This window comes from Mercenaria mercenaria, chromosome 16 (genome assembly GCF_021730395.1).
Source record: "Mercenaria mercenaria strain notata chromosome 16, MADL_Memer_1, whole genome shotgun sequence".
Taxonomy (NCBI): domain Eukaryota; kingdom Metazoa; phylum Mollusca; class Bivalvia; order Venerida; family Veneridae; genus Mercenaria; species Mercenaria mercenaria.
The window spans coordinates 55746449-55769988 of record NC_069376.1 but is presented as its reverse complement, the minus strand read 5'-3'; the positions used below and the strand labels follow the sequence as shown (position 1 = coordinate 55769988).

Sequence of the window (23540 nt, the reverse complement as noted above, 5' to 3'; positions counted from 1 at the left end):
ATCGAGTATAGCCAAACGATCTGTATTACTTTTGTCAAATTTGAGACCGCTTAAACCGTTAGTTTCATTCTTTAAACGATCCAAGCGTTAAATGCCTTTTGTTTTATTTCAATTGACTTTTCTTCTATGAAATAAATACTGTACTAAATATAACTTGATATGATTTTATATTCTTAAAGACTACAGTAAATGGCAACGTAGTATTCCGTATATTGATAAAACATTTGTCTCGTATGAGAATAAATGTACTGTTGAAACGTTATGAATATATAAAGAAAGACAATGATTTATAATTTAAAATCATTTCTCATAGGAATTATATATGTGTTCTGCGCAGTTTTTTTACCCACTTCTGGTAAGTAGGAATATAATTTATTAATTGTTAGAGTTAATCGAATTAGTTATAGTATCTTTCTGTTTTGAGTAAATATATGTTTTTAAGCTCGCTAAAGAAAACTATTTTGAACCACATGTTAATCACAACAGACTACAATATTGTTATCTGTTAAAATTGAGTGACAGAGACTGGTAAGACCTCAAAACCCCATGACTGCAGGCCGGATATGCACCATATTTCCATTCAACTAAGACATTAGAACATTCGTCGATTTCACATTTCTTTTGCAGCCCAGCCTACATGTTCAACAGTGTATTCAATAAGTGTCGGTATAAACACGACTTCAGGTACGACTTTAGAAACGATAGCGTGCACACTGTCTTCAGGAACTTTATCATACAGCATTGACGCAACTTCCGGTATGTACAAGATTCCCTTCTACGTAAAGCACTGTACATGTTATACCCTACACCTAGGTTTACTAAAGTAACTTGTTTTTTTTTTTCTTTCTGGCCTTGTGCCAGCGTGTGTTTCTTCGAACAATACTTAAGGCATATACCGTACTTTGATGGAATCATCAATTTAGTTGACCAACACGAAAGAAACCCATAGAATAATAATTTGAAAGCAGTGAGCTTAACCACTCGACCACTACCATTGTATATCATTTTTTGCAGACGGATCCGACTACTTCGCTGTAAATTCTACGAGTGGCGAGTTGTCACTTGCCAATAGGTTAGATGTAGAGTACGGTCCGGTAACATGGCAGATTCATGTTGTTGCTACAGACGGAGGAGGTACTGGTAAGTGAAGTTTGATACAGTTCCTTTCCCACACACCCACCCCATCCCTGGTTTAGGTTTATAAGTAAAGAAATTTTATTGATATGTTATTCTTGAAAAAAAAACAACACTAATAAGCTAAACTAACTGAAGGATATGGTTTGGCCTCTAGATGTCTAATTGGATTGTGTTGGTGTCTATGGATATACTGTCGAGTGCTACCAATCCCACTGAAACCACAATAACGAAAATAAATAGATCTAAAAAGTGACGACATTACTTTCTTTCTTTTTTTTTTTGGGGGGGGGGGGGTTTGTTTTGAAACTCCTGGTTTTGTCACGCTTATTTTTTTGTATTCTTTATGAAGGATAGTCTACAAAGTATCAAATTATCAAATGTTTATCCTCGTGAGACTTTATCACGTTTTTAATTTTAATCTGTCCGAGATGAGTTTCGAACTATTTCTTCCTGCAGCTAGTGCGACCGTGTCTGTGAAGACTTTCATATCAACTACAACAACAACATCGACACAACCTCCGCCAGGATATGACTGGTTTGACAAGTCCTACAATAAATATCTTTTCTGGAGTGTCATGGGTTTTATGGCTCTTATATTTGGTGAGACTAACATTTCGTTATCAATTATTCTTTGCCATAAACCGTTCCGCTATAGTGTTGTTCTAATTTAGGAACGACAGTACATGAAACAGAAAAAATGTTGCATGTATCAAAAAACACAATTATCAGCAACTACCATCTAAAATATTTTTAGTTTCAGTTGAAGTCTGCGAGAGATGACATCAAAATTAAATAACAACATCTGACTGGCCATTTTCTCATAAAATAACGTATTACTTGATAACAAAGAAAAAATTTGTATCGGAAATTTGTCTTTTATTAAATCATTAATAAAAATATTCTCTTTAGCAGTATCAGCTGGTCCCTTAAGTTCACCTAAATTATAATATCATTGTTTGTTATTTCTGTAGGTACATGCATTATTTTGTGCATCCGATTTCATCGACTTGGCACGTGCTTTCCTAAGAAATATCCACAGTATGGTCACATGATCGCCAGCTTCAACAGACAGATCACATGTTGTCCGATGTAAGCCATATGCTACTTTGTGATATTTTTGTTTTTTTATTTAATATGATTTAGAAACGCTAGCAGTCCGACTGTCTGATTACTAATAGATCAATACTGGGAAAAAAACTGCCAATCGTTTAGGCGTAAATCCGATTCCAAGGCGGATGACTGTTTGCGTCTGATACGAAATCAACTGATTTATTTACAAGACCCAACAAAGTCAAACAAAACACCCAATCAATGCATGTGCAGGTAATTGGCGTCGCCCAAACATTCTCCAACACAACGGGTTCGAATTTGGACAGTTAGGAATACAAAAGTATGAACTTTTCTTAATACTTCAAACCATGGACATTAACCGTGTGGAAGCAAGAATATGTTCGAGGTACCTTGTTAGGAAAGCAAATTCTCTAGAAGGTTCAAACATTCATTTCCGCGTTATAACACATTTTATACATGAATAACTTACGACATTTTAAATGTTTTTATGTGTTTAAGTCCATGTGACTACTATAAAAACAAACCAGAGAAGGAAGAAGAAGAAGAGGAGTATGAATATGTAGACGAGTAAGTTCCCTTTACAATCTGATCTTTTTATCAATATTTGTGTGGTTGCAAAAAAAGCAAATTATTAGACTTGAATGAAATGAACGCGGAATGAGTATAATGAGTATAAAAAGGTACAATCTTCTGACGTTAAAAATAGACATCAAATGCGACATTCATGAATAAGTAAAATAGAGCTTATTTATCACTAGCAAGAAAAATATTCATTGTACAAAATCAGTCCGGAACGACATTTTCTGTTTGCACTCATAGCAATACCTTAGCTTAATAAAGGTCATTCTGACAGAAGGAAAACAATACAATATGGGTAACATAAATTAGTAAATCTTGAATTGCAATGGACATTGCCCGCTTCACTTTATTCTTTTCTGTCCTTGCAGCACGCCCTGGGGTCTACCGCTACGGGAACCAAAACCAGTTACACCAAAGAAATCATCTACGCCAAAGAAATCATCTACGCCAAAGAAAGAAGCTACGCCAAAGACAGAATCTACACCAAAGGCTAAGGATAAGGAGTCAGGTAAAACACGCTTGCAAATATATATTGTAATATATTATATTTGAATTGACTTGAAGAAAGATAAAGAGAACTTCGTATGACCATCACACATGACTGCAATCGGCGGGTGTAATCAATTGGACGCAGCAAGATGTTTGTCTCCAGTATTAATCCTTAAAAGATTAAAGCAAGTACCTACCTTTTCCATATAGGTCCTATGGCGGCTTTCCAGCTTCTAGTGGCGACTCCATTTATCCGTCGGATAGAACCACCGACCTTCCGTAAATCAGATTTGGAAAGACTTTTTCTACACCCTAAGCGAGAGTTCGACCCAAAATCGGTGGGAGGCTAGTAATTCGACTTTAGCGGCCTTAACCACTCGGTGACTGAGGACCCATTTTTCCATGAAGCTACAGGAAGTTCAGCTGTTTGTCATGTATTTTTGCAGATTTAGAATCTGAGCGTCCCGTGGTAATTACACCGCTAGTGATTGGGAACGTAAACCTTAATGATGTTGGATTTGATGGAATGAGGTCACCTGGATTTAACGCGCCCATGTTTACATCATATGGCGGGAAGAAGAGCACTTCTTCTAGAGCAGTTAAAAAGTACTGAGTCGAAGATAATTTTCGGTTTTGTTTATTAGGTAAACTAATGATCAGACGCCATTATCTTACAATAATCATGAAATGACAAATGGAAATACTTTACCATTACATCTTGCTCTACCTTTCTTAAATTATGAAAACTTTGAAAGATTGTACGTGATATCGTAACATGATCTTTGTATACCAAGAGGATAAGGTCCAAACAAATACTGTATGTGACTTGATTACGTCTATCTAAACAAAATATTACAAGTAACGCATCTTTAAAATGTCATTATTTTCTTACAACACTTTTTGGTGGCGGCACTAGGGTTTAGTAACCTTGTATAAGCAGAAAATTTAAGGACGAATCTTTTAAGACAAAATGCCAATGGTTGTTTACAGTCTAATCTATTTTAATTAAATGCGGTTTTGATAATATACGTCCACGAATAGCAAATAGCATAATATGGCAGTTAGATACAAGCTCTAAAATTTATTTACGAAGGCACGGTACTCCTTTATTCTAGACAGCACTTTCTACAGATTATTCAAAACATCGTCTTTGCTGCATTTTATGATAAAATTTCGCACGAGAAACCTTCGGTTACCTTGGACAAGAATACCATTAAACCAAAGAACATGAAAAAACTGTTAACATAAGCTAGGCGATGAGTTTCATTATCTTTCCGAGTGTAGCCTGTTTTCAAATGAACCAAAATAATATCAAACCATTCTTCTTCAGAACTCCGAATGTATTTAAACTGGAAAAATCTTATAAACACTGAAAATAAAAAAAGATCTTTTAAACTGTTATTTTGCTAAAATCATACTGCCTCAGTTAAGATAAATGATATTGTTAATATATTTCCGTCTCCATAATTATACATTTTGTTACTATCCGATGCCAAATTGGGGCATCATTCATCTATTATATGGCATATTATATTCAGATATGGAATGTATTTGTGTTATAACTCTTACATATATTTTGTTAGAAAAGAATCATGTCATTTATTTTCGCATGAGCCTCAATATATTGTTAAATGATCACCTCATTAATTCATGTATTCATGAAATAAAAGATTTTTGACTTGGCTTAACTTGACTCAAGAGCTAGAACATTGTGGTGGCTAATTTCTGCTATTTAGCTCTGGCTTGTCGGCGTGTTTGAAAAGCTCCGACACTCCAGAACGACAAACTAGAGCTCCAGTACGATAAATACCTTATTTGTTTTATGTTTTATCAATATTAAATGATAGTTTCACAGTATGTCCAGTCAGACAGAACAACAAGAAAAAGGAAATCTTGAGTTACAAAGTTATTTTATTAGGTATATATCTAAATATATATTGTTCAAAGAGTTCCCCAATGTGGGTTTATAAACATGGAGTCTGTTATGATGTCAATAGTCTAAATGTTCCGGATTATTCCCTATGGCAACACTGGTTGCTAATGTAGTCGTTAGTTATTACACCTGTCATCTCTTGCATATATGTTCTTTTAATTTGTTTTACAATAAAGCTGTCTGATATAATACTTGTTTCCTTGATTTGTCGTTTGTTAGACATGAACCCTTAACCATGCCAACTATTCAATTAGTAGTGTCAACACACTGATGTTGTGGTATCACCCTCAACTGTGGCGCAATCCTATCTCTTTGCAAAAAAAAGTTTGGATACAAATATTGTAAAAGTGATCATTGACCATTTATTTATTTATTTAATTATTATTATTATTATTATACCACATTTATATAGCACTCTTTTCATGCACGTGTACACGTTCAAAAGTGCTTCACAGAAAAATTGCAAAAATACTAACAAATACACATACAAAAATAATGCATTCCACATTAACAAAATTCATAAATGTAAAACGTATAGATTAAACAAGACAAACATACATACATATTTAAAAGTATTTAGGTTACCCTAGGATAAAATACTGTTCTACGCAGTTTTATGAAGAAGAAGAAGAAAAAAAAGCATCAATGTATCGGTCAGTTAACAAAATATTGTACAAAGAAGTGGGTTTTTAGCAGGCTTTTGAAAGCAGCTAGCGTGTCAGCTTCCCTGATCTTGACGGGAAGGGAGTTCCAAAGCTTCGGAGCAGTGCAAGAAAAGCTGCGATTGCCATACATCATGGTTTTAGTTTTTGGCATAACCAGTGACAGTGTGTCTTGTGATCTTAGGTTTCTGACCGGTTTATACACTTCTATCATATCCCTAATATAGGCAGGGGACTGATTGTGTAAAGCCTTAAATGTGTGGGTCAGAACCTTGTACTGCACCCTGTATTTTACTGGCAACCAATGGAGCTCCTTCAGAACCGGTGTTATATGATTGCGACGGGGCGTCTTGGTGGTGACGCGAGCTGCCGCGTTCTGGACATGTTGCAACTTGTTAAGTGTGCTGTTTGGAAACCACTTAACAAGGCATTACAGTAGTCTAACCGTGAAGTAACCAGGTTGCTGATAAGGGTCTTTGTGGCATCATTTATGTAGAATGATAGCTTAGCTAATGCCAGTTCAACGCTTCTGTGTCAAAACAATTTGTAAGCCTCTTTTCATCTCTCACTGGGATTTACTACGGCTATGTAAGAGAGCATTGAGAATGCAATCAAGTATACTCATCGTTGAAATACACACCTGCATAGTACTTGACATTTTTACATCTAGCATACAAAAAATAACTGAAACTACACGAGGTTAACGTTAACATTGTATAATATCTATAATAATTATTTTCATTAGATCTGACAAGAACATATACGCAGCGACGTGTACACAATCTCACTACCATAACCCATCACAGCAAAATTAGGTCTTTCTACGACTTGCTGAAAATAAGGAATGATAACTCTTGATATACAATGTACATAATAGCTAAAATCTTAATTTCTTAATTAAATGTTCATTACATATAAGTTTTTATCTAACTTTTGTCTGCAGTGTTCTAAAAGACAAGTAATTTGTTACTAAATGTCATAAGAGATATCTGTGATACGTTGGAGATATTCTCTAAAACTCGACACAGTAAATGCCAGCAAGTTTTCTTCTGACTTACTGCAATCCATGACCGACTAAAGATTGTTATAAAATGTTAAAAACCAAGATAGAAATAGAAAGATTTCGTAATATGAGATAAATAATCATTTTACAGTCTGAAATAGAAAAACAAGGTTATAGTCGTGTTTAGGAGTTCAACGACGTACACAGAATATGTGAAAATATTTAGAAATCTGATGAAAAGACGCTAAACTTTTTGAAAATTGTTTAAACCCCCACTGTTTTCCCTCACTTAGAATGTTATGAAGTTTGCAGAATTTGAAGAATTTGAACAGATAAGACAATACAAAACAGAATGTTTCCTTAAGTCATTGTATGTCTTAATAGTAATAATAGTAATAAAACCTGGAAGATAATATGGAAACATCGAAAGCAACCACGCAAAATTATAACAGACTCGGTTTGACTTTACCTTATTTCACAGACTGGTTCCGAATATTGATATGGTGAACAATCTTCATCTCTCCATTGAAAGTTTAGATAAGGATCAAATACTGCACAGTCTGCATTCGCATTTCCGTCAAATGTTTGGGTACCATCCGGCTCATCGGGAGACCAGTCATAAAATGTTGCCACTTTTTGATTGTCGTAAAATCGCCATACATTTTCTGTCTCTTCGTCTGTTATACCTATCCAGTACTGTGTAGGGCCTAAGTAAATAGCAAATTACTTGTCAGCTGTATTCGAGATTGATTCAAGCTCCGAAAACTCAAGGCTTGCCCACCGTTAATACAATTTTCAAGTTAGTACCATTTAGTAATAAATTGCAAGTAAATGTTGACAGAATTGTTGTATGTATACCTTTCATTATAAAACCTACTTTAAAAATATCTTATACAACAGAACGTCTGTTTCCAACTGAAACATATCACTGCAACCACTCAAAATACAATGTTGTGTATAAGATTATTTCTATGTACGTACAACGACCATTGCTGACACAAAACATTGTAATCGTTATGTAATGAATACCCGCGTAAAATAAAATTTTATACAAAGACAAAAAAAATAGTGTCAGCAACGAAAATAGGGACAACCCAGCATTACACCATATGATAACCTTACTGACTACTGACGACATAAACAGGTCGAGATAAGCCAACTGAAAGAAGTCATATTCTATCTAACGCACTGTATGTGACCGTTGAAAAACTGCTTTCATGTTCTGGTCCCAAAATATTTCTCGACTGAATTGAAATATTATTATTATTGCTGAATATATACTTCAAATCTCAAGATAATGTAAGGACGATGTAATCTTATTGTAAACACAAGTTAGGGGCCTACTTTTTACCTTACTTTACAACATTATCTAGACTGATTTAAACATAATTTGAACAACTTTAACACTTCAAAAAAATGCACATATTATATTACATTGCTAACAATAAGCAAAGTTCGTAGACCAAGTAAACAAGCAGTCCTATTTGTAATATGGTTCTTGGTTTAGATTTAAATAATTTACTTCTGAAAACATCCAAAGGCGAATAGATAAGGCATAGCGATTGTTAGCTTTGAACAAACTTACATGCATTCCATATTTAGTAAGTGTAATATGTCAGCTGGTACTCAAAACAATTTAAAAGTTTGTTTTCAAATAAAATCTTGTTATAATACCGATCTATGGTGATAGACCAGAATTACTCTGCTTATTTGTACTCAACTAAGTAGACACTGTAGCTAACAGATATTTTTTTTTTGAAAATTAGGCAGAGAAAAAGTTCACAAAATGACTGGATGTACAAATACATACCTCTATGCATTTTTGTCAAGTGGGTTTTCAGAAACTCATTTTCTCTAGAGGAGTCGACGTGAACTAAATGTGAGTTGTACTTGGCACAGAACATCTACAAATGTAGAAAAAAATATCACAAGCCATTTAAAGTGGCTGAACTAATTTTACTAACAAAGGAGTAAGTTATCCGCCATTTCTCAGAACAACACTGAACTTTTAGAAACGTTTAACTTATTAGAAACCGATGTAACACATTTGGTATGGTGGAAAGGCGTTTGGTCGTATTTATATCTAATCTACTATTCTTTTGTCTGTCACCACAGATTGTTGAGTAAGTCTCCATGTCACTCGATTAGAAAGTGACTGATGCCGCGGGCCATACATAATTGCGTGTTTGTTTCACTGCATAGGGTAAACATAGATATTTTGAAATCTAAGAAGTATTGTTTAGGTTCATTTTTCTAAAAGTGTCAACAAGATGGAAAAGAGACAAGTGTGTTACATGTATCCAGTAAGATGTTTTGTTATAAGGATCACGTGGCTCCATGTTTCGAAACATGGGTAAAAGAATGAAATGATCTTTTGATAAAATATCACAATTAATGACGACGATGCTTTACCGTTTTTTAGCAAAATAAGTGTTGGAATTTTCACGTGTTTCACGTGAAGCTTAACAAAGTCCTGAAGTTACCTTTGCATCTCGGAAACTCATCTCTTGTCTGCCAAACAGGTAACATGACGTTTCAAATGTCACAGAGCCGTATGGACAATCCGCTGAATAATAAAGATAAAAAATACGTATTATCTTTATTTATAATTAATATTAAAAATGATTATGATGATGATAAACAAAAAAATCGTGCATATTATCTAAATTAAAAATGTGTGTTAACAGTTTTTCATTATGCGTGTAGGACAAAGTCATAGTAGTAGCTGAATAAATGCCACTTTGAATTCGTAAGAAAATAGTTTAGTTCTTTATACGTTGAGAAATTATTTATATGCCAATTTCCATGGGGGTTATCTGTTCATACATTTAATTATTTAAGATCAAAATAACCGACCTGGTGTTGAAATGTATTGTGGTGTGACCATTGTCGATTCCGATGAAATTGTTGGCTGTTCGGTATAACTAAAACTCGCTGTGCTTTTACTGTTTTGATATTTTTCTGTCGTTTTTGCTGTAACTTTGGATGATTTGGTTGGCACAAGAATTACTCCCGGAGTTCGTGTTGTTACATTGCCGTGTGTTGATGGTGTGCCGTTCGCAAACGTTGTCAAGGTAGGGTTTGTGCTTGATCCTGACGTCGACTGTGTGTTTCTACTGACTGATCCTGTTCCTGTCATCGGTTGTGTGTTTGTACTGACTGATCCTGTTGTCGACTGTGTGTTTGTACTGACTGATCCTGTTGTCGACTGTGTGTTTGTACTGACTGATCCTGTTGTCGAATGTGTGTTTGTACTGACTGATCCTGTTGTCGGCTGTGTGTTTGTACTGACTGATCCTGTTGTCGGCTGTGTGCTTGCACTGACTGATCCTGCTGTGGAATGTGTGTTTGTAATGACTGATCCTGTTGTCGGTTGTGTGTTTGTACTGACTAATTTTATGGTCGGCTGCTTGTTTGTTGTGACAGTTTCTTTGTTCAATTGTGTATTTGTAGTGGCTGATTCTATTGTCGACATAGTTTTTGTATTGAATGTTGCTGTAACCGGTTGGACTGTTGGTTTGACACACCCATTGTTGCAAAGATCTTGATCACAACATTGTATTAGACATACACTCTCTGTAACAGAAAATCTAACGGTCAATAAACGAGTAGGCGTCTTGGGGAAATACCTCCATGATATATTCAAGTCACTTTTCCCAGTAGAGAGAAGGCATAGTAGTATGATAATGATATAAAAACTGTTTACTGAAATATGTGAGAAACTATCAAATAAGGACTGATCATTGAGTTTTTGTTTTTAGATGGTGATAAGAATAATGACAACTCAAAACAAAAACTGGTAGATTTTAAGACGGACTGATAGCTTGTAGTGTACCTTTCGTTCCGATATCGGACCATACGATAGTATCACTTTAAGTCTATTGTCATGTTCTACTTTTCTATCTAATAATAATCTTTTCGTTAATGGTCTTTGGCATCAATATGTATATCCTCTTCTTGGGGGTCAATGTGTGGAATGGTGGTTTACGGCGAATCCACAAAATGGTATATCTCCAGTCTGCGCGGGTCAATGTTATTCTATTTGTCTTAAATAAAATTTAATTGACAAAATAGTTTTCATCGAAATCGAAATTTCGAGCGGTCCTAAACTCCAACACAAGCCCTTTTATACAATTTTTCGTGACACTCAAATTCTTTAAAAATCTAATTAGAATGTAATAAAGTTTCATATCCTTTATTTTTTAATAGTAATATTTCTTGAACCATTGACAAATGCCTGAATAGTTAAGACTTTGCGTCCGTAAAAATATTCAAAAAGAAGCGATGTGTTGATTATTAGTAAAATTATCAATTTAGTCAGATAGAAATAGGGTTCTTCAAGATATCGTAATCGTTTGCAGCAGGAATATGGCGGTATATTCACACTGGCTACATTTGACCAATATTGGAACTTTGTTTATAGGCATACATATAGATTTAGGTATTAGCTTAGGACATTCTTAAAATTCATATTTTACACACATAAAACTAACTATTACCAAAAATGGTGTGGTTCATATTATCATATCGGGCAAACATCGGTTCGTTGCCGAACCTATATCGGTATTCCGACCACTTATCGATATCTGTCCGATATGGACATGCTCACTGGTGACCGTAAAATACCCTTCCCATTCATTGACTTAGACGTGGCCGTAAAAAACATTCCCGTACTAGGACTCAGCATTGTTATTTGGACCATGGAGTCAATTTAATTTTCTTATATAATTGAGTTCCACTTAAGCCAGTGCTCGATAGACGTGAAGGGGTATTTCACACAAAAACTATAAACCGACTCTGCAATTAGATAGTTTGGTTACGTTTGATCTTCTCTTTGTTGAAGAAGCACTCGTCTACATAATAAATAAAACGCGTTTCATGAATTAAAAGTTTACCAGCTAAAACTTGTTTCATTTCTCGTTTTCTGCCGACCAGTGCTGTTAAGATGGCTCTGTATCTGTCAAGCTCTAAATCACAGGCCTGTCAACAAAATTTGGCCATTTTGATTTAAAACAAAAATTTGTTTAACATACATGGAATGTTAACAAAGGTTTTATCGAAACTCGATCGTTGCAGTCTGGACAACAGGCAATTTTTGGAAACTGAATATCTCGAGTCTTCCGCTACAGTGGTTGCTACAGCAGTAATGTTATGGTAGAATGCTGGTAGAATAAGCTGCATTGCAGAAGGTTTTGATTCTACCCAGTGGCTTGACCATGCCTTAAATATCCAGTATTGCCCATGGGACCATTCTTCTTTTAGGTGCTGGAAAGTTGCATTAAAACCAAAGAAAATAGCACAGCCATTACCTCCTCCTATGATACGGTATCGTTTCTTGGAAAGGCATCCGTGTGATTTTAGGAGGTGTGTCTCCTGGGGTCTTCCTTGACCATAAAAAACAGACAGTCGATGTGACTTCAGACCAAACAAATGGAAAAATGTACATTATAAAATACGTGTTACTCACTACTTTGTCTTCACATTGCGATTCGTACAGAATTTCCTGAGTCAGGTTGTTGATTGTACGCCTTAACATGCACACCTGGTAAATGTTTATATCACAAAGTAACAAAGATGCGTTATATTAAAATGTATTTTGTGGCATGAATTATATTTTGTTCCCAGGGCACTAATTAATTTTGTTAAACACTATTTGCAGTCGACATTCGTTCAAATCATATCACAAACTTCTCTACAACATATTTGGCTGCTGTTGTTATATTATGATAACATGTAAAATATATTTATTCATCTGGATGAAAATATTTGCAAAAACTGAGGTAAACTTCTCTACACTTATGATTAAGCTTTTGTAGAATTATGTGTGGGCAATTCTTACCAAACTTTCAAGACATATATTTGTATACATCACAGAATACATTTAAGATGTAACCATTGAAACTTAGTCACCGGTACTGCACTTTGTGAAAAAAAAAAATCTTTTCTATTTTCACAAATCGCAGCTTTCACCCCTGTGAAGAACGTGACCCAGTTCCTCACACATGTGAAAAACGGATTTTTCCACAGACACAACTTTCAAAATTTGTGATCAATGTTATTATTCAGAGTGATATAAAGTCACAGTTTTCACATTTCAGTTGTTTTTTTTTTTTTGTTGTTGTTTTTTTCAAGAAATGTCTCTCCTGTTTGGATCACATTTTACTATTTTGCCCAATTGAGAACTTATTTTAAATATTTAATCAAGATACGATTCGATATTTTATTCAGATTTATTTACTTAGAATGTGATAAATAAGGTGTTGATGAAAGTGGAAAATAAACCAAGATGGTTTGAAACATACAGTCAGGCATGTATGTAGCTGATACAGAAACGGACTTTGTTAATTTGGAAATAAATTTGTTACGTCAGGATATTTTAATACTATTCTTGTACGACGATTACAGCTAAACAACAATAGCCTAAAATTTACAAATGCATTTATTGACGATTTAATACTAGAAAAATATTCGAAGTTTGCAAAAAGCATTTTCAAAAGACATGCAAAATTCTTATTTTGTCGGCCCACTTTCACGAAATGATAGGAGTAATTTCCCTGTGAGATCTTTTACAATTAAAAACACACAAAAAAGTGATAACTGAAAGCCCATGATTTGGACACACATGTCAAAATCATGAAGAAAGAAAAGACACTTTTCACATGTGCCTGGTGTAGTGTATATGATTTGTGATAGACGGGGCTCAACAAATACAGAATTACCGAAAGATTTCTTTTAATATTCTTTTATATTAGATAATACCTGGTCCGGTCCACATGATGTGATCGCCTGACACCCTTCAGCAGTGCTTTGGGACGGACAGCTATAACATTGCAGTGACACGGCAACTAGTAAATAAATAAATGTTTTAATTAATATAATGTATGTTAAAATAAGCAAGGTGGTTAACTTTTTAATTGTTTTTACATAAAACAAAACCATCGATTGTTTTCATAATTTCAGTAATTTCATGTGAAGAACAAACCAGGACACCTCATACAAGAATAGAGGTCCAAAACGACAGACGGTACGCTCCGTGAGAACAAAAAAAAACATGTTATTGTAACAAATTATAACATAATTACACTTTTACAACACACAAAAGACACAAATACCAAAACATGTATATTATTGTTCTAATACGTGTAACAATAATCTGGCACACGTCCTCACACAAAAGTCAAACTAAATTTTATTAATATATAAAACTATAAAAAGGCACTTGACGAAAAATGAATACGTCAATATTACCTTTAACAAACCCAATGAAACAAAAACAATACACTATAGAAAGAAATCCATGTCCAACATTTAAATTCATTGTCGTTATATACATGTATGGAGATATATATCAACAAATCTAAATAAGTTACACTGAAGTGCATGAATAACGAAACATTAAAATCTAGCAACGACTGATAATTTCTATGAAAAACTCAAAACAGCCTCATCTTCTCATGAATGCATGGTATCAATGTTTTTGTTTCGATGTAAGTCATTTCCATCCGGCCGCAATATTATCAAAATATGCCCGCTATTATAATTTGCTAATATGCAAATGTTTGCTCCATTTTTTTGGCACACTCGTTCTTTTTGGCTTAATTTGCGCTGAAAGAAAATTTTGTATTACTGAATATAGTATGATATGTATCAGGCGCCGGATAAGATGCCGACAGCTCATCCGACAGGTAGTGGTTTCGACTCTCTATCTGGGGTTGCTGTCGGTTGTCCTGATATGACACCAGCAATGCTTGTTCCAAGAGTTATTCAGTTATGCAAATACGCAATACTATCCTTACTTGGACTTGGTTTTTGGGCTCATGGAGTACATTCAGTGGTATCAGTATCAAATAGAGCTCCGCCGTGATTTTGTGATGTAGGGCTTTAGGGGTGTTACACTTCTCGTTAGGCGTAAAAAATGTTTGTTTCCGGTAGCATGCTAAAAAAATTAGGGTAGGTAGGTCGGTATTTTTTTTTTATTTGGATTTTTTTTATTAAGTGGGACTTTTTGGAAATTATTTTCGTGTCAAAAAAAAATGAATACAAATAAAGGGGTTATGCTTTTAGAGCATCAGTAAGTTGATTTCTAACATCACTGACCATGTTTAAATCATAAAAAGAGCAGTTTGCAAATTTTTGTTAAAAAGTTTAAAATAATTCTCCAAGGCCATAAAACATTTAGGGTCGGGCTAAAATTTAGGGTAGGTCGGGATACCGAAACAAACAATTTTTAACGCCTTACCACTCATGAACACAAGTATCCATTTGCTTGGTTGCATTCTATAAATCTCCCAGGATTTTCTTAAAGGTTACTATATTAAAGTTCTCTTCACAAAAGAGCTAAATTGAATAAAGTTTTAAATCCTAAATTAAAGGTTTCAGTATTTGTGGGAGAATTTTTGGCATGAAGTGTATCCTTATCATGTACATGTATATGACATTCGTTTTCGTTAACTCTATATTATTTGATAATTTCTTTCTTAAAACCTCTTACATTCTTACCTTTAAATCATACAGCACCATAGCGTTTACTTGACTGTATGCTCTGCATTGGAACTTTAATACTTTTAAAAACCTCTGGTATAAAGACATTGGAGCGAAAGTCAGATTCTTTGCACTATCAGTTGCAATTGACCAATAATTCACTATTTCATCAAACTTGGTAAAATATTCATTTCATGTCAACTTTGTAGGTTTTATCAAAGTAATAGATGATTAGAGCAAGTGCAATAGGTACAGGTCCTTTTCCATTTCGATGACATAACATTGTGACAACGGCGGCCATACTATTATTGTCATGCCACAAGGTTTACGATGATAAGGTGGTCCTAATAGGAGAGATCGCCATGACGTCACGCATTAACATCTGTTTATTTGGTGGTGGGATCTGATTTTTTTGTTTTAATAACTTTTTCGCTCAATTGTGGATTTTTTAATTCAAAAAGTTTTGAAATACTAACAAAATACTTTTCATATTCAAATATCTTTTTTAAATGAATCACCTTCTTAAATGACATATAATTTAAATAGCATGGTAGTGATGTTCAACATTTATAATTGATCCATTTTATTTCGAAATGATACTTAAAAGTAATTAACAAAAAAAAATCCTCATTTTATAACCTTTCCATTGATGAAAAATTATTGATATAATTTCTGTTTTTTTAAGAAAGTTTAGGCCGTTAGAAAAACATCACTGTTTCTGCCCATCCGATCACTGTCTTATCAGTTCTAAAAATAGAAAATACAACGGATTTGCATACTAATACGATCTATTATTGTTAGTTCCGATAAACGTGATATTTGTAACGGAAAATACAATAAAATACTATTAAAATAGGCATTTAATTAAATTATTCAGTTTCAGGAAAATAAGTTACAACAAGACCTTGTAGTAACAGTCTGCACAAACAATAGAAAACAGTAAGTTAATTAAAATGAAACTCAGTATGCCCACTTGATGTATTATACAGTATACCAAATTTCACTTAAACTGGAATGAAAATGTTGGTGAGATTGAGGCTGAGTACACAATGTAAAAATTATTTTTTTATTGTTAAGTCGAAAGATGGGGATGCAACTCAGGAACAGTCACATGCACATAAAAATCCCAATCACTTTGTATTGATGATGACGATACCGAGTTTGGTTTGAATTCGATTAAAAACTGTAGAAGTTGAATACTCAGTTTGCAAATTTTGATGTTAAGTTTCAAAGGACAAGTAGGTCATAACTCCAGAAAAATGTAATAGGACAAAATATTTCCGACAATACCTGCGTGTCTACCTAGTTTTATTCGAGTTTGACAGACGTATGGGCGGACTAACGAACATTTCAGACACCAGTGGCATAAAATACATATATAACTCAGTGTAAGTGAAAACTCCAAAATACCAACAACCCAGCTCGCTGAAGACGTTTATAAAGAAAAAGAACAAATGTTATAATTTTAAGTTAATCTACCAATAAAAGTATTTTAATTAAAGTTGAAGAAACCCTATCAAATCTGAATGCATTTTGCGTAATGGTGATATAATACAAATTAGCAAAGTTGTTTGGTATACACATATACTGTACTATATTAAAGCTATTTCGGCCTAATTTTAGAATGTTACTGATTTATTAGGGCTCAGGTATTTCAGCATTATTTTGGTCTTTTACTGTTAATGTTTGTACCGACTAGTTATTTCAGCATTATTTTGGACTTTTCTGTTAATATTTGTACCGACTAGTTATTTCAGCATTATTTTGAGCTGATTTTAATCACCTCTGTATACAGTTTTGCCATTATCTTGAACTGTGACTGCTTTCGTCCAGGTCTGTACACAGTTAACTAGACATTATCTTGAACTGCGACTGAAAATTTGTATGTCATTGCAGTCGGCACTATCTGTGCAAGCTACGAACAATTTATTCTCCTTGTTGCACATGTATATAGATTGCGGCGACTCCACACCTTCAGTCTGCGACAAAACCATTTTGTGTTTCGATAAGTCTGCAGAAAACTCAAAAATGTTGTCGTTGCCATAGTTACATACTAAAACGTGTCCATTTTCACCTACATGAATCCCGTACGGTCCATTCAGTATGGTTGCATCTGTGAAAACGTTTGTCTGCTTGTCAATAGCACTTAATCTTATAATACTATCTGTCTCAAAATCTGAAATGTAGATGAATTTTTCATCTGGACTAACATCTATATACCGAGGCCTTTTAAAGATTCTTCGTTCGATAGTATCCATCTCTAATTTCTGTAAAACATCTCCTTGGTGATTTAAAATTTCTACCTTTGGATTTGGTTTGATAAACGACACAAAGAATTTTGTACGACTGCTTGCTATTCCGTAACATTCACCATCTACATTTATACTGTCACCGAGTCGCAAAAGATGAGATTTTGCAATCATCTGGATTGTGTTTGTTAGTGTTACTGCCACTGTGTTTGTGTCTGGAACTGTTAAGTCATATGGATGATACTCAAGTTTGATTTCATCTGTGATTTTATTCTGTATAATGTCTACGACTTTGATTGATCTGTTGTTATAATCTGCAAGAACAATTTCGTTTTCAGATAGCATGTCCATACCAGAAATATCGCAATCTTCTTTGTCAGAAAATAACTTTGCATTTAATCTACCTTTTACGCATATTTCTATTTCTTTAAGTTCATCAGAACCACCATGCTCATCTTTATTCGTTTCTTGTCTATCACTTATACCATCTTCTGTGCTAAATGATGATCTTTGATAAATGACATCACATCCCTTGACTTCCTTATCAAGTTTAGTGTCTTCCATTGTATCACCCGATGTGCCTAACTCTTCATCCTTTAAACCTTTACTTTCTACATACATATCTTGTTTGATTTGAACATCATGTTCGGAACTGTCTTCCGTCACATTTTCAATGTTTTCTTCAGTCCCGGCTTGGTCAAAAACCGATCCTTTCTCATCGCTCAAATTGTTAACTAGCAGCTTCCCCAGTGATTCACTAGTTCTAAAGATATCTGCCACGCATGAATTTGGTTCAAATGTAAAAGACTGCATTCTGTGTACTTTGTCCCGCTCAGTACCATGTTTATATTTCGAAACATCAACTCTTTTTTGTTTCATTTTTATAAATAGTTTTGTTTCCTTAGCTTCAATACCTTTTATTTCTTTTAACAGTTCTTCAGCATTCTCTTGAATGTTTTTACTTTCTGTTACTATTTCATTCATTTCTATCTGGTATTCTAGATTCACTTCCTTAGCTTTGTTTGATACTGTAAGTTCCATCTGATCTAAGCGAGCATCAATGTCATGTCTAAACGTTCTTATGTCCCGCATTACAGTGGATAGACATATATCAGAATTAAGCTTATTTTCCACAGCCTTCTTTTCATTTTCTTCAGCTTGGATTTTTATCGCAGCTAGATCTTCAAGCAAAGTCGTGTACTCAATGCAGTCCTTAGTTCCTTGAGCAATGTCGCCAATACATTCAGTGGCGCATGCCCTGTGGGTTGTTGACATACATTCGGAACAACCGATTTCGTCATGTATGTTACAATAATAGATAATGATATTGTGTTGATGCTGTCGGCATTTCTCCACACAAGCAATGTCAACAAATCTCGGTGATTGCATGTTGTTAATTTTGACACTTTATTTAATATCGACACAAAAAAAGTGAAAAATTTACACCACAGTTGTGTTGTATTCTAAATATAACTTCGGGTAACTGATACCGTATCCGCAAGTTTCATTTTCAGCATGTTCATAGTCAACTCTCGTGTCTTTGTCTCCTTCATATAACTAAAACACTCTTCCAAACGTGTTCATTTCCTCACATCAAAATATCGAACCACTCCATGTAACATTAAACCACTTTGTCCGTGCATTAAACTTTGTCATCAAAGTATTAAAAATGCATGCTTTGACATAACACACAAAAGGAAAAATATCTTCCTCGTACATATACAAGTGGGTTTTTTGTTTCTCATTCAAACTGTATGCTGATATTGCTGTTTATCCTGTTGAAATAAAAAAAAATATTTTAGCTGAATTAAAAAAAATATATAAACTTGCACCGCCTATTCAGACGGCTTTAAATATAACAAAATATTCAATTATAACACCATGATGTATCTATCTATCTATCTCAAAATTATTCAAATTGCATAACTACAAAACTGGTAACGCATCAGTTTGCATAAATACCGATTATATACAACTTTGTGAATATAAGATTATGATATTATTCAGTTGTATTTTCTTCCTTCACTACTTATTTTACTAAATTTGAAGTCTTAAGTTGATTCATATGGGTTTTTTTTTTCAATGTAATATCTTAATCTTAAATAGAAATAAAAAAAAAAGAGAAACACTTGCCCTCTTCTGAAGTTTCCTTCCTTGTTTAAGCAATATTATGTAGATATAACAAGGACGCTGAAAAAAAGAAAATGTTAGAATAAAATTACAATGACCTGTTACTAGATTAAATCTTCCGGGTGTATACCCGTTAAAGTATTCACATATATTTGATAAAAACTGATTCGTTTCTGAAACGAGGCAAATGTTTGCTAAGATTTAAATATAACGGCCTTCCTTTATTTGAAGAAAAAGAGTTTCTTTACGTTTAGTCGCTCTCTCAAGTGTGACCGCATTCATTCCTGTCTCTCGCAATAAAACTGTGACAATCATATTACAAACTGATGCCAAATCATATCCTTGATTTCACTGCTTCAAAGATTTTTATTTCTCCAGTTATAAATTCACGTATTTACAAGAGCAACTATAAATATTATTCTTCCAGTAACATATTATTAATAAATCCATGTTAATATCAAGAAACAAACACGTGAAATATTGGTTATTGCAAACAACGAGGTCAGTGTCCATCCATCTATCCGTTCTTCCACCCGCTCTTAAATTCATTAATAAATGCAAATATTCAAATCTACTTTTGTTATAAATGTATCTTAAATGTTATCCAACTAAAAATCTCACTTACCTTTATATTGAATAAAGGATGAAGATAGTTGGGTTCAAGTTATTGGGTCATACCTGTAATATTATATGTTAAAAAATAAAACCAAACTTTCTTAAATTATATAAAATGTCACCTTACCTCTGTTTACATTTCCTTATTCGTCGCGTTGAAATCTGTTATAAAAGTGCTTGACATCAAGATAAAGCTTTATAGCCAATGTACATGTTAAGTTAAAATCGAACAGTCTAGATGTAAAATACCCCGATAAACGTAGTGGTTAGTGTAACGTTATATGGCGTTTAATGTTTGTCTCATATGACATTACCTTCCAACTACGATATATTTTTCATAAACATGAAACCTTTGAAATAATATCAATTAAAAATAAAACATGGTAGATATCTATTAAATTCAACGTCAATACCACAGCTGTCAGCGTTGTAAGACCTTCTACTTACACATGTTTACTAACCTTTCATGATATTTTGTCTCTTTTGTTGCTAAAACGTACATATTGTCAACGTCAACAATCAATTTCTGACCTTTTATAAACTATTTCTATATGGCCCGTTTTAAAATGTCAACTTAATTATCATTAGACCGGCATGTCCAAACTCTCAATTTGCAGATAGACCAAAAATTCAAATGCATTTAATACAAAAACAATTTAAACGTCAGTAATGATACACATGAATAGCTCATTTACGTCAAAAGACACTATAACAGATAAACTACTTTTCGCTTTCAAATAGGGAATCACATGATCAAAATAATCTCTAAACCAAAGTAAATTTACGAATAATATGATAATTTTGGAACAAAATGTGCTGCAAGTCTAAAAATATAGACTATCTTATGGAAACATAATTAAAACTACATAGATTTCAATCACAATCACATTCTGATAATTTGGAACACGATAAAGAACTAACGCTAACGCAGCGAGTACTACATTATGTGTGTCGTGTCGACATGAGTTACGTCTACAAAAATATGATATATTTGGAAATCCACACAACCAAGCAAGCTATTAGCAAACTCGATTTAATTGAATCAAAGGTAATGAAATGTGGAACACCTTTCACGCCTATATCACCGGCTTAACATAGCATGACGTTGATGCTTTATAAGAACCTACGAGACGTACAGTCATCAACCAATCAATAGGATGAAACTATACCCAACCTACCCCTACAAAAACAATGCAGTGCACTAAAACATCTTTTATTTTGAACACGCGCAAAACAAACATCGATGTTCAGTCCTTTTCAGTTTCCATTCATCATTAGAATATTGAACAGTACCATCAGACTGAAGAGATGCACATAGTTCACCGACATGCAACAAAGTGACAAGCAACTAGCCTAAAACTACCTGTCTGTCTCCCTTGTAACATGCAAAGTATGGGGCACTTTGGGAAGAACAAAATCCTCCGTAATGTTCATTCAGCATGGTTTTCGGAAGGGACGGTCATGCGATGCCCAGCTGATCACTACCATGCTGGTAAAGATAAAGGAGATGAAGTTCTGCTTGAATTTCTAAAAGTTTTCGACAAGGTACCTCACAAAAGGCTTCTACTATAGAGACGGGCGCTACATTGCAATGAGTGAAGTTCGTCCTAAGCTCCAGAAGCGATGGCTCTTCTTGTCTCATCAGGCGTTCCCCAAGGCACAGTGAACACGGACTGCTGTACTTCCTAGCATTCATTAATGACTTGTCTTTATTTACTTTCCCACTACCTTGCTTTTCGCTGACCGTGGACTTTTGTATTGGTGACAGAAATTTTTTCTGTCACCAATACAAAAATATTTAGGAACTGTATCTGCTTTGTATTTTGCCTTTAGTCTGGTTTGGAAAAGACTCAATGAATCCAAGTTTCTAATATTCATTGAGAAGTGGCAGATGGAATAAAAGATGAATTAGATTTTTCTACATATATGGGTACGGCGAGCTAATTTTACGTAGTCATTGCTATTACGAAGTCTGTATGAGTTTGATTCAGATAACTATACTATGTGCATGTGGTATCTTTTCTGTCAATATGTAGACTCAACTATTTAGCTGAATGTCGAATCTATTTTACACATGCTTAAATTTGCATTTAAATATTATGTCTTGATATTGTTCATGCTGTGTAAGATTTATGTTTATTATGATTAAATACCTTTCATGGAGTCATTCGAGCATGTATGTGCCCGTAGTATTAGCTTTTAAAGTGAAATATTTTCTATGCTTAGCATTTCTGTTCTACAGCATAGTGCTTAGTTGTTGGCAATTACTATTGTCAGTGTGTAGATTGTACATTTTGTGAACACACTAACTATACTTGTTACATAGTCGGTTAAAAAAAGATCTTCAGAGCTTATGTTATATAAGTCTTGCCGATTCCAAATAAATTATCATCTTTTATCTTATTTTAAAACAGACAGGCGCAAAAAGGAGCTAAAAGGTAAGTGTCTATTAGATGCGGATCCGTTACTGTAGACACTTCCTAAAATACGAAGTAACTGTTTAGATTGCTAGAAAATGTTTAGTGAATTTTGTAGTTCTGTTATGTTGTTAGTTGTAAAATACTGCCATTTCTCTAATGTCTGATTTAGAGGTTTTTAGTGTCTTCAGGTATTAGATCACTAATACAGAACCTCCATTTTGAAGAGTATTCAATTCCTACCATAAACCTACTTTAACTGCAATTCTTAGTGGGGGAGCGTAGGTTCAAGCCCTGCTGGAACCAAATTTTTTTTTCCTTATTTTCCTTTTTTCTAGTAAGTTTTTACTTCTTTCAAGACTTATTATTGATTTCTTGTACAAAATTGGAAAAAAATGAATCTTATAAGCGATTTCTTGGTGTTCAAAATGAATTTACTACTTAAACAGAAGTGGTAGAGTTACACATCTTTAAAAATATTGGGTTACACGCGGTGAAAGTTCTCTATTTTGCTTTCACTCTTAGATTATATATTGTGGAAGAAATTTAGTTAGGTTTTACGTCTGCCCTAGGGCTATTTTTAAATGGAGTAAGCAAAATTCAAAACAGAAACGCAGCATTCGACCTTATTTTTTTCAATGTTGAAGTATGAATTCTGTCACATTAAATCCGTTTACTTGAGGCACCATAGAAAAACTGATACTGACATTTTTATTTTGTGTTTTATAATTGATAACCAAGTTTGATGTTTCTTAAAATTAATGGTAATAGAGT

The 23540-nt window shown here is 33.9% G+C and overlaps 3 protein-coding genes across 3 annotated transcripts; 1 reads left to right on the top strand and 2 right to left on the bottom strand.

The window, feature by feature from the left end:
• The first annotated feature begins 162 nt into the window (after positions 1–162).
• On the top strand, positions 163–5398 carry LOC123540400 (uncharacterized). Its single transcript, XM_045325393.2, has 8 exons — positions 163–355; positions 628–756; positions 1015–1140; positions 1594–1737; positions 2109–2226; positions 2707–2775; positions 3156–3295; positions 3723–5398. The coding sequence occupies exons 1-8, from the start codon at positions 283–285 to the stop codon at positions 3887–3889; spliced, it is 966 nt and encodes a 321-aa protein (XP_045181328.2). The 5' UTR covers positions 163–282; the 3' UTR covers positions 3890–5398.
• A 1173-nt stretch (positions 5399–6571) lies between these two features.
• LOC123540395 (aggrecan core protein-like) lies at positions 6572–15971 on the bottom strand. The gene is made up of 9 exons (XM_045325390.2): positions 14123–15971; positions 13634–13719; positions 12342–12416; positions 11770–11854; positions 9731–10450; positions 9358–9440; positions 8685–8778; positions 7344–7581; positions 6572–6702 (listed from the first exon to the last, which is right to left on the bottom strand). Exons 1-9 carry the CDS (start codon positions 14205–14207, stop codon positions 6693–6695), a joined length of 1476 nt encoding a protein of 491 aa, XP_045181325.2. The 5' UTR covers positions 14208–15971; the 3' UTR covers positions 6572–6692.
• A 1240-nt stretch (positions 15972–17211) lies between these two features.
• LOC128549347 (uncharacterized) lies at positions 17212–18993 on the bottom strand. Its single transcript, XM_053525954.1, has one exon. It carries the CDS (start codon positions 18991–18993, stop codon positions 17212–17214), a length of 1782 nt encoding a protein of 593 aa, XP_053381929.1.
• Positions 18994–23540: the final 4547 nt, after the last annotated feature.

Coding starts and splice junctions, on each gene's coding strand:
- LOC123540395 (XM_045325390.2), bottom strand. CDS start 14,207: ATGTATATAACGACAATGAATTTAAATGTTGGACATGGATTTCTTTCT. Junction 11,855..12,341: donor CGCAATGTGAAGACAAAGTA/GTGAGTAACACG, acceptor TTTTGTTGACAG/GCCTGTGATTTAGAGCTTGA. Junction 8,779..9,357: donor TGAGTTTCCGAGATGCAAAG/GTAACTTCAGGA, acceptor CTACATTTGTAG/ATGTTCTGTGCCAAGTACAA.
- LOC123540400 (XM_045325393.2), top strand. CDS start 283: ATGATTTATAATTTAAAATCATTTCTCATAGGAATTATATATGTGTTC. Junction 356..627: donor AGTTTTTTTACCCACTTCTG/GTAAGTAGGAAT, acceptor TTTCTTTTGCAG/CCCAGCCTACATGTTCAACA. Junction 2,776..3,155: donor GAGTATGAATATGTAGACGA/GTAAGTTCCCTT, acceptor CTGTCCTTGCAG/CACGCCCTGGGGTCTACCGC.
- LOC128549347 (XM_053525954.1), bottom strand. CDS start 18,993: ATGCAATCACCGAGATTTGTTGACATTGCTTGTGTGGAGAAATGCCGA.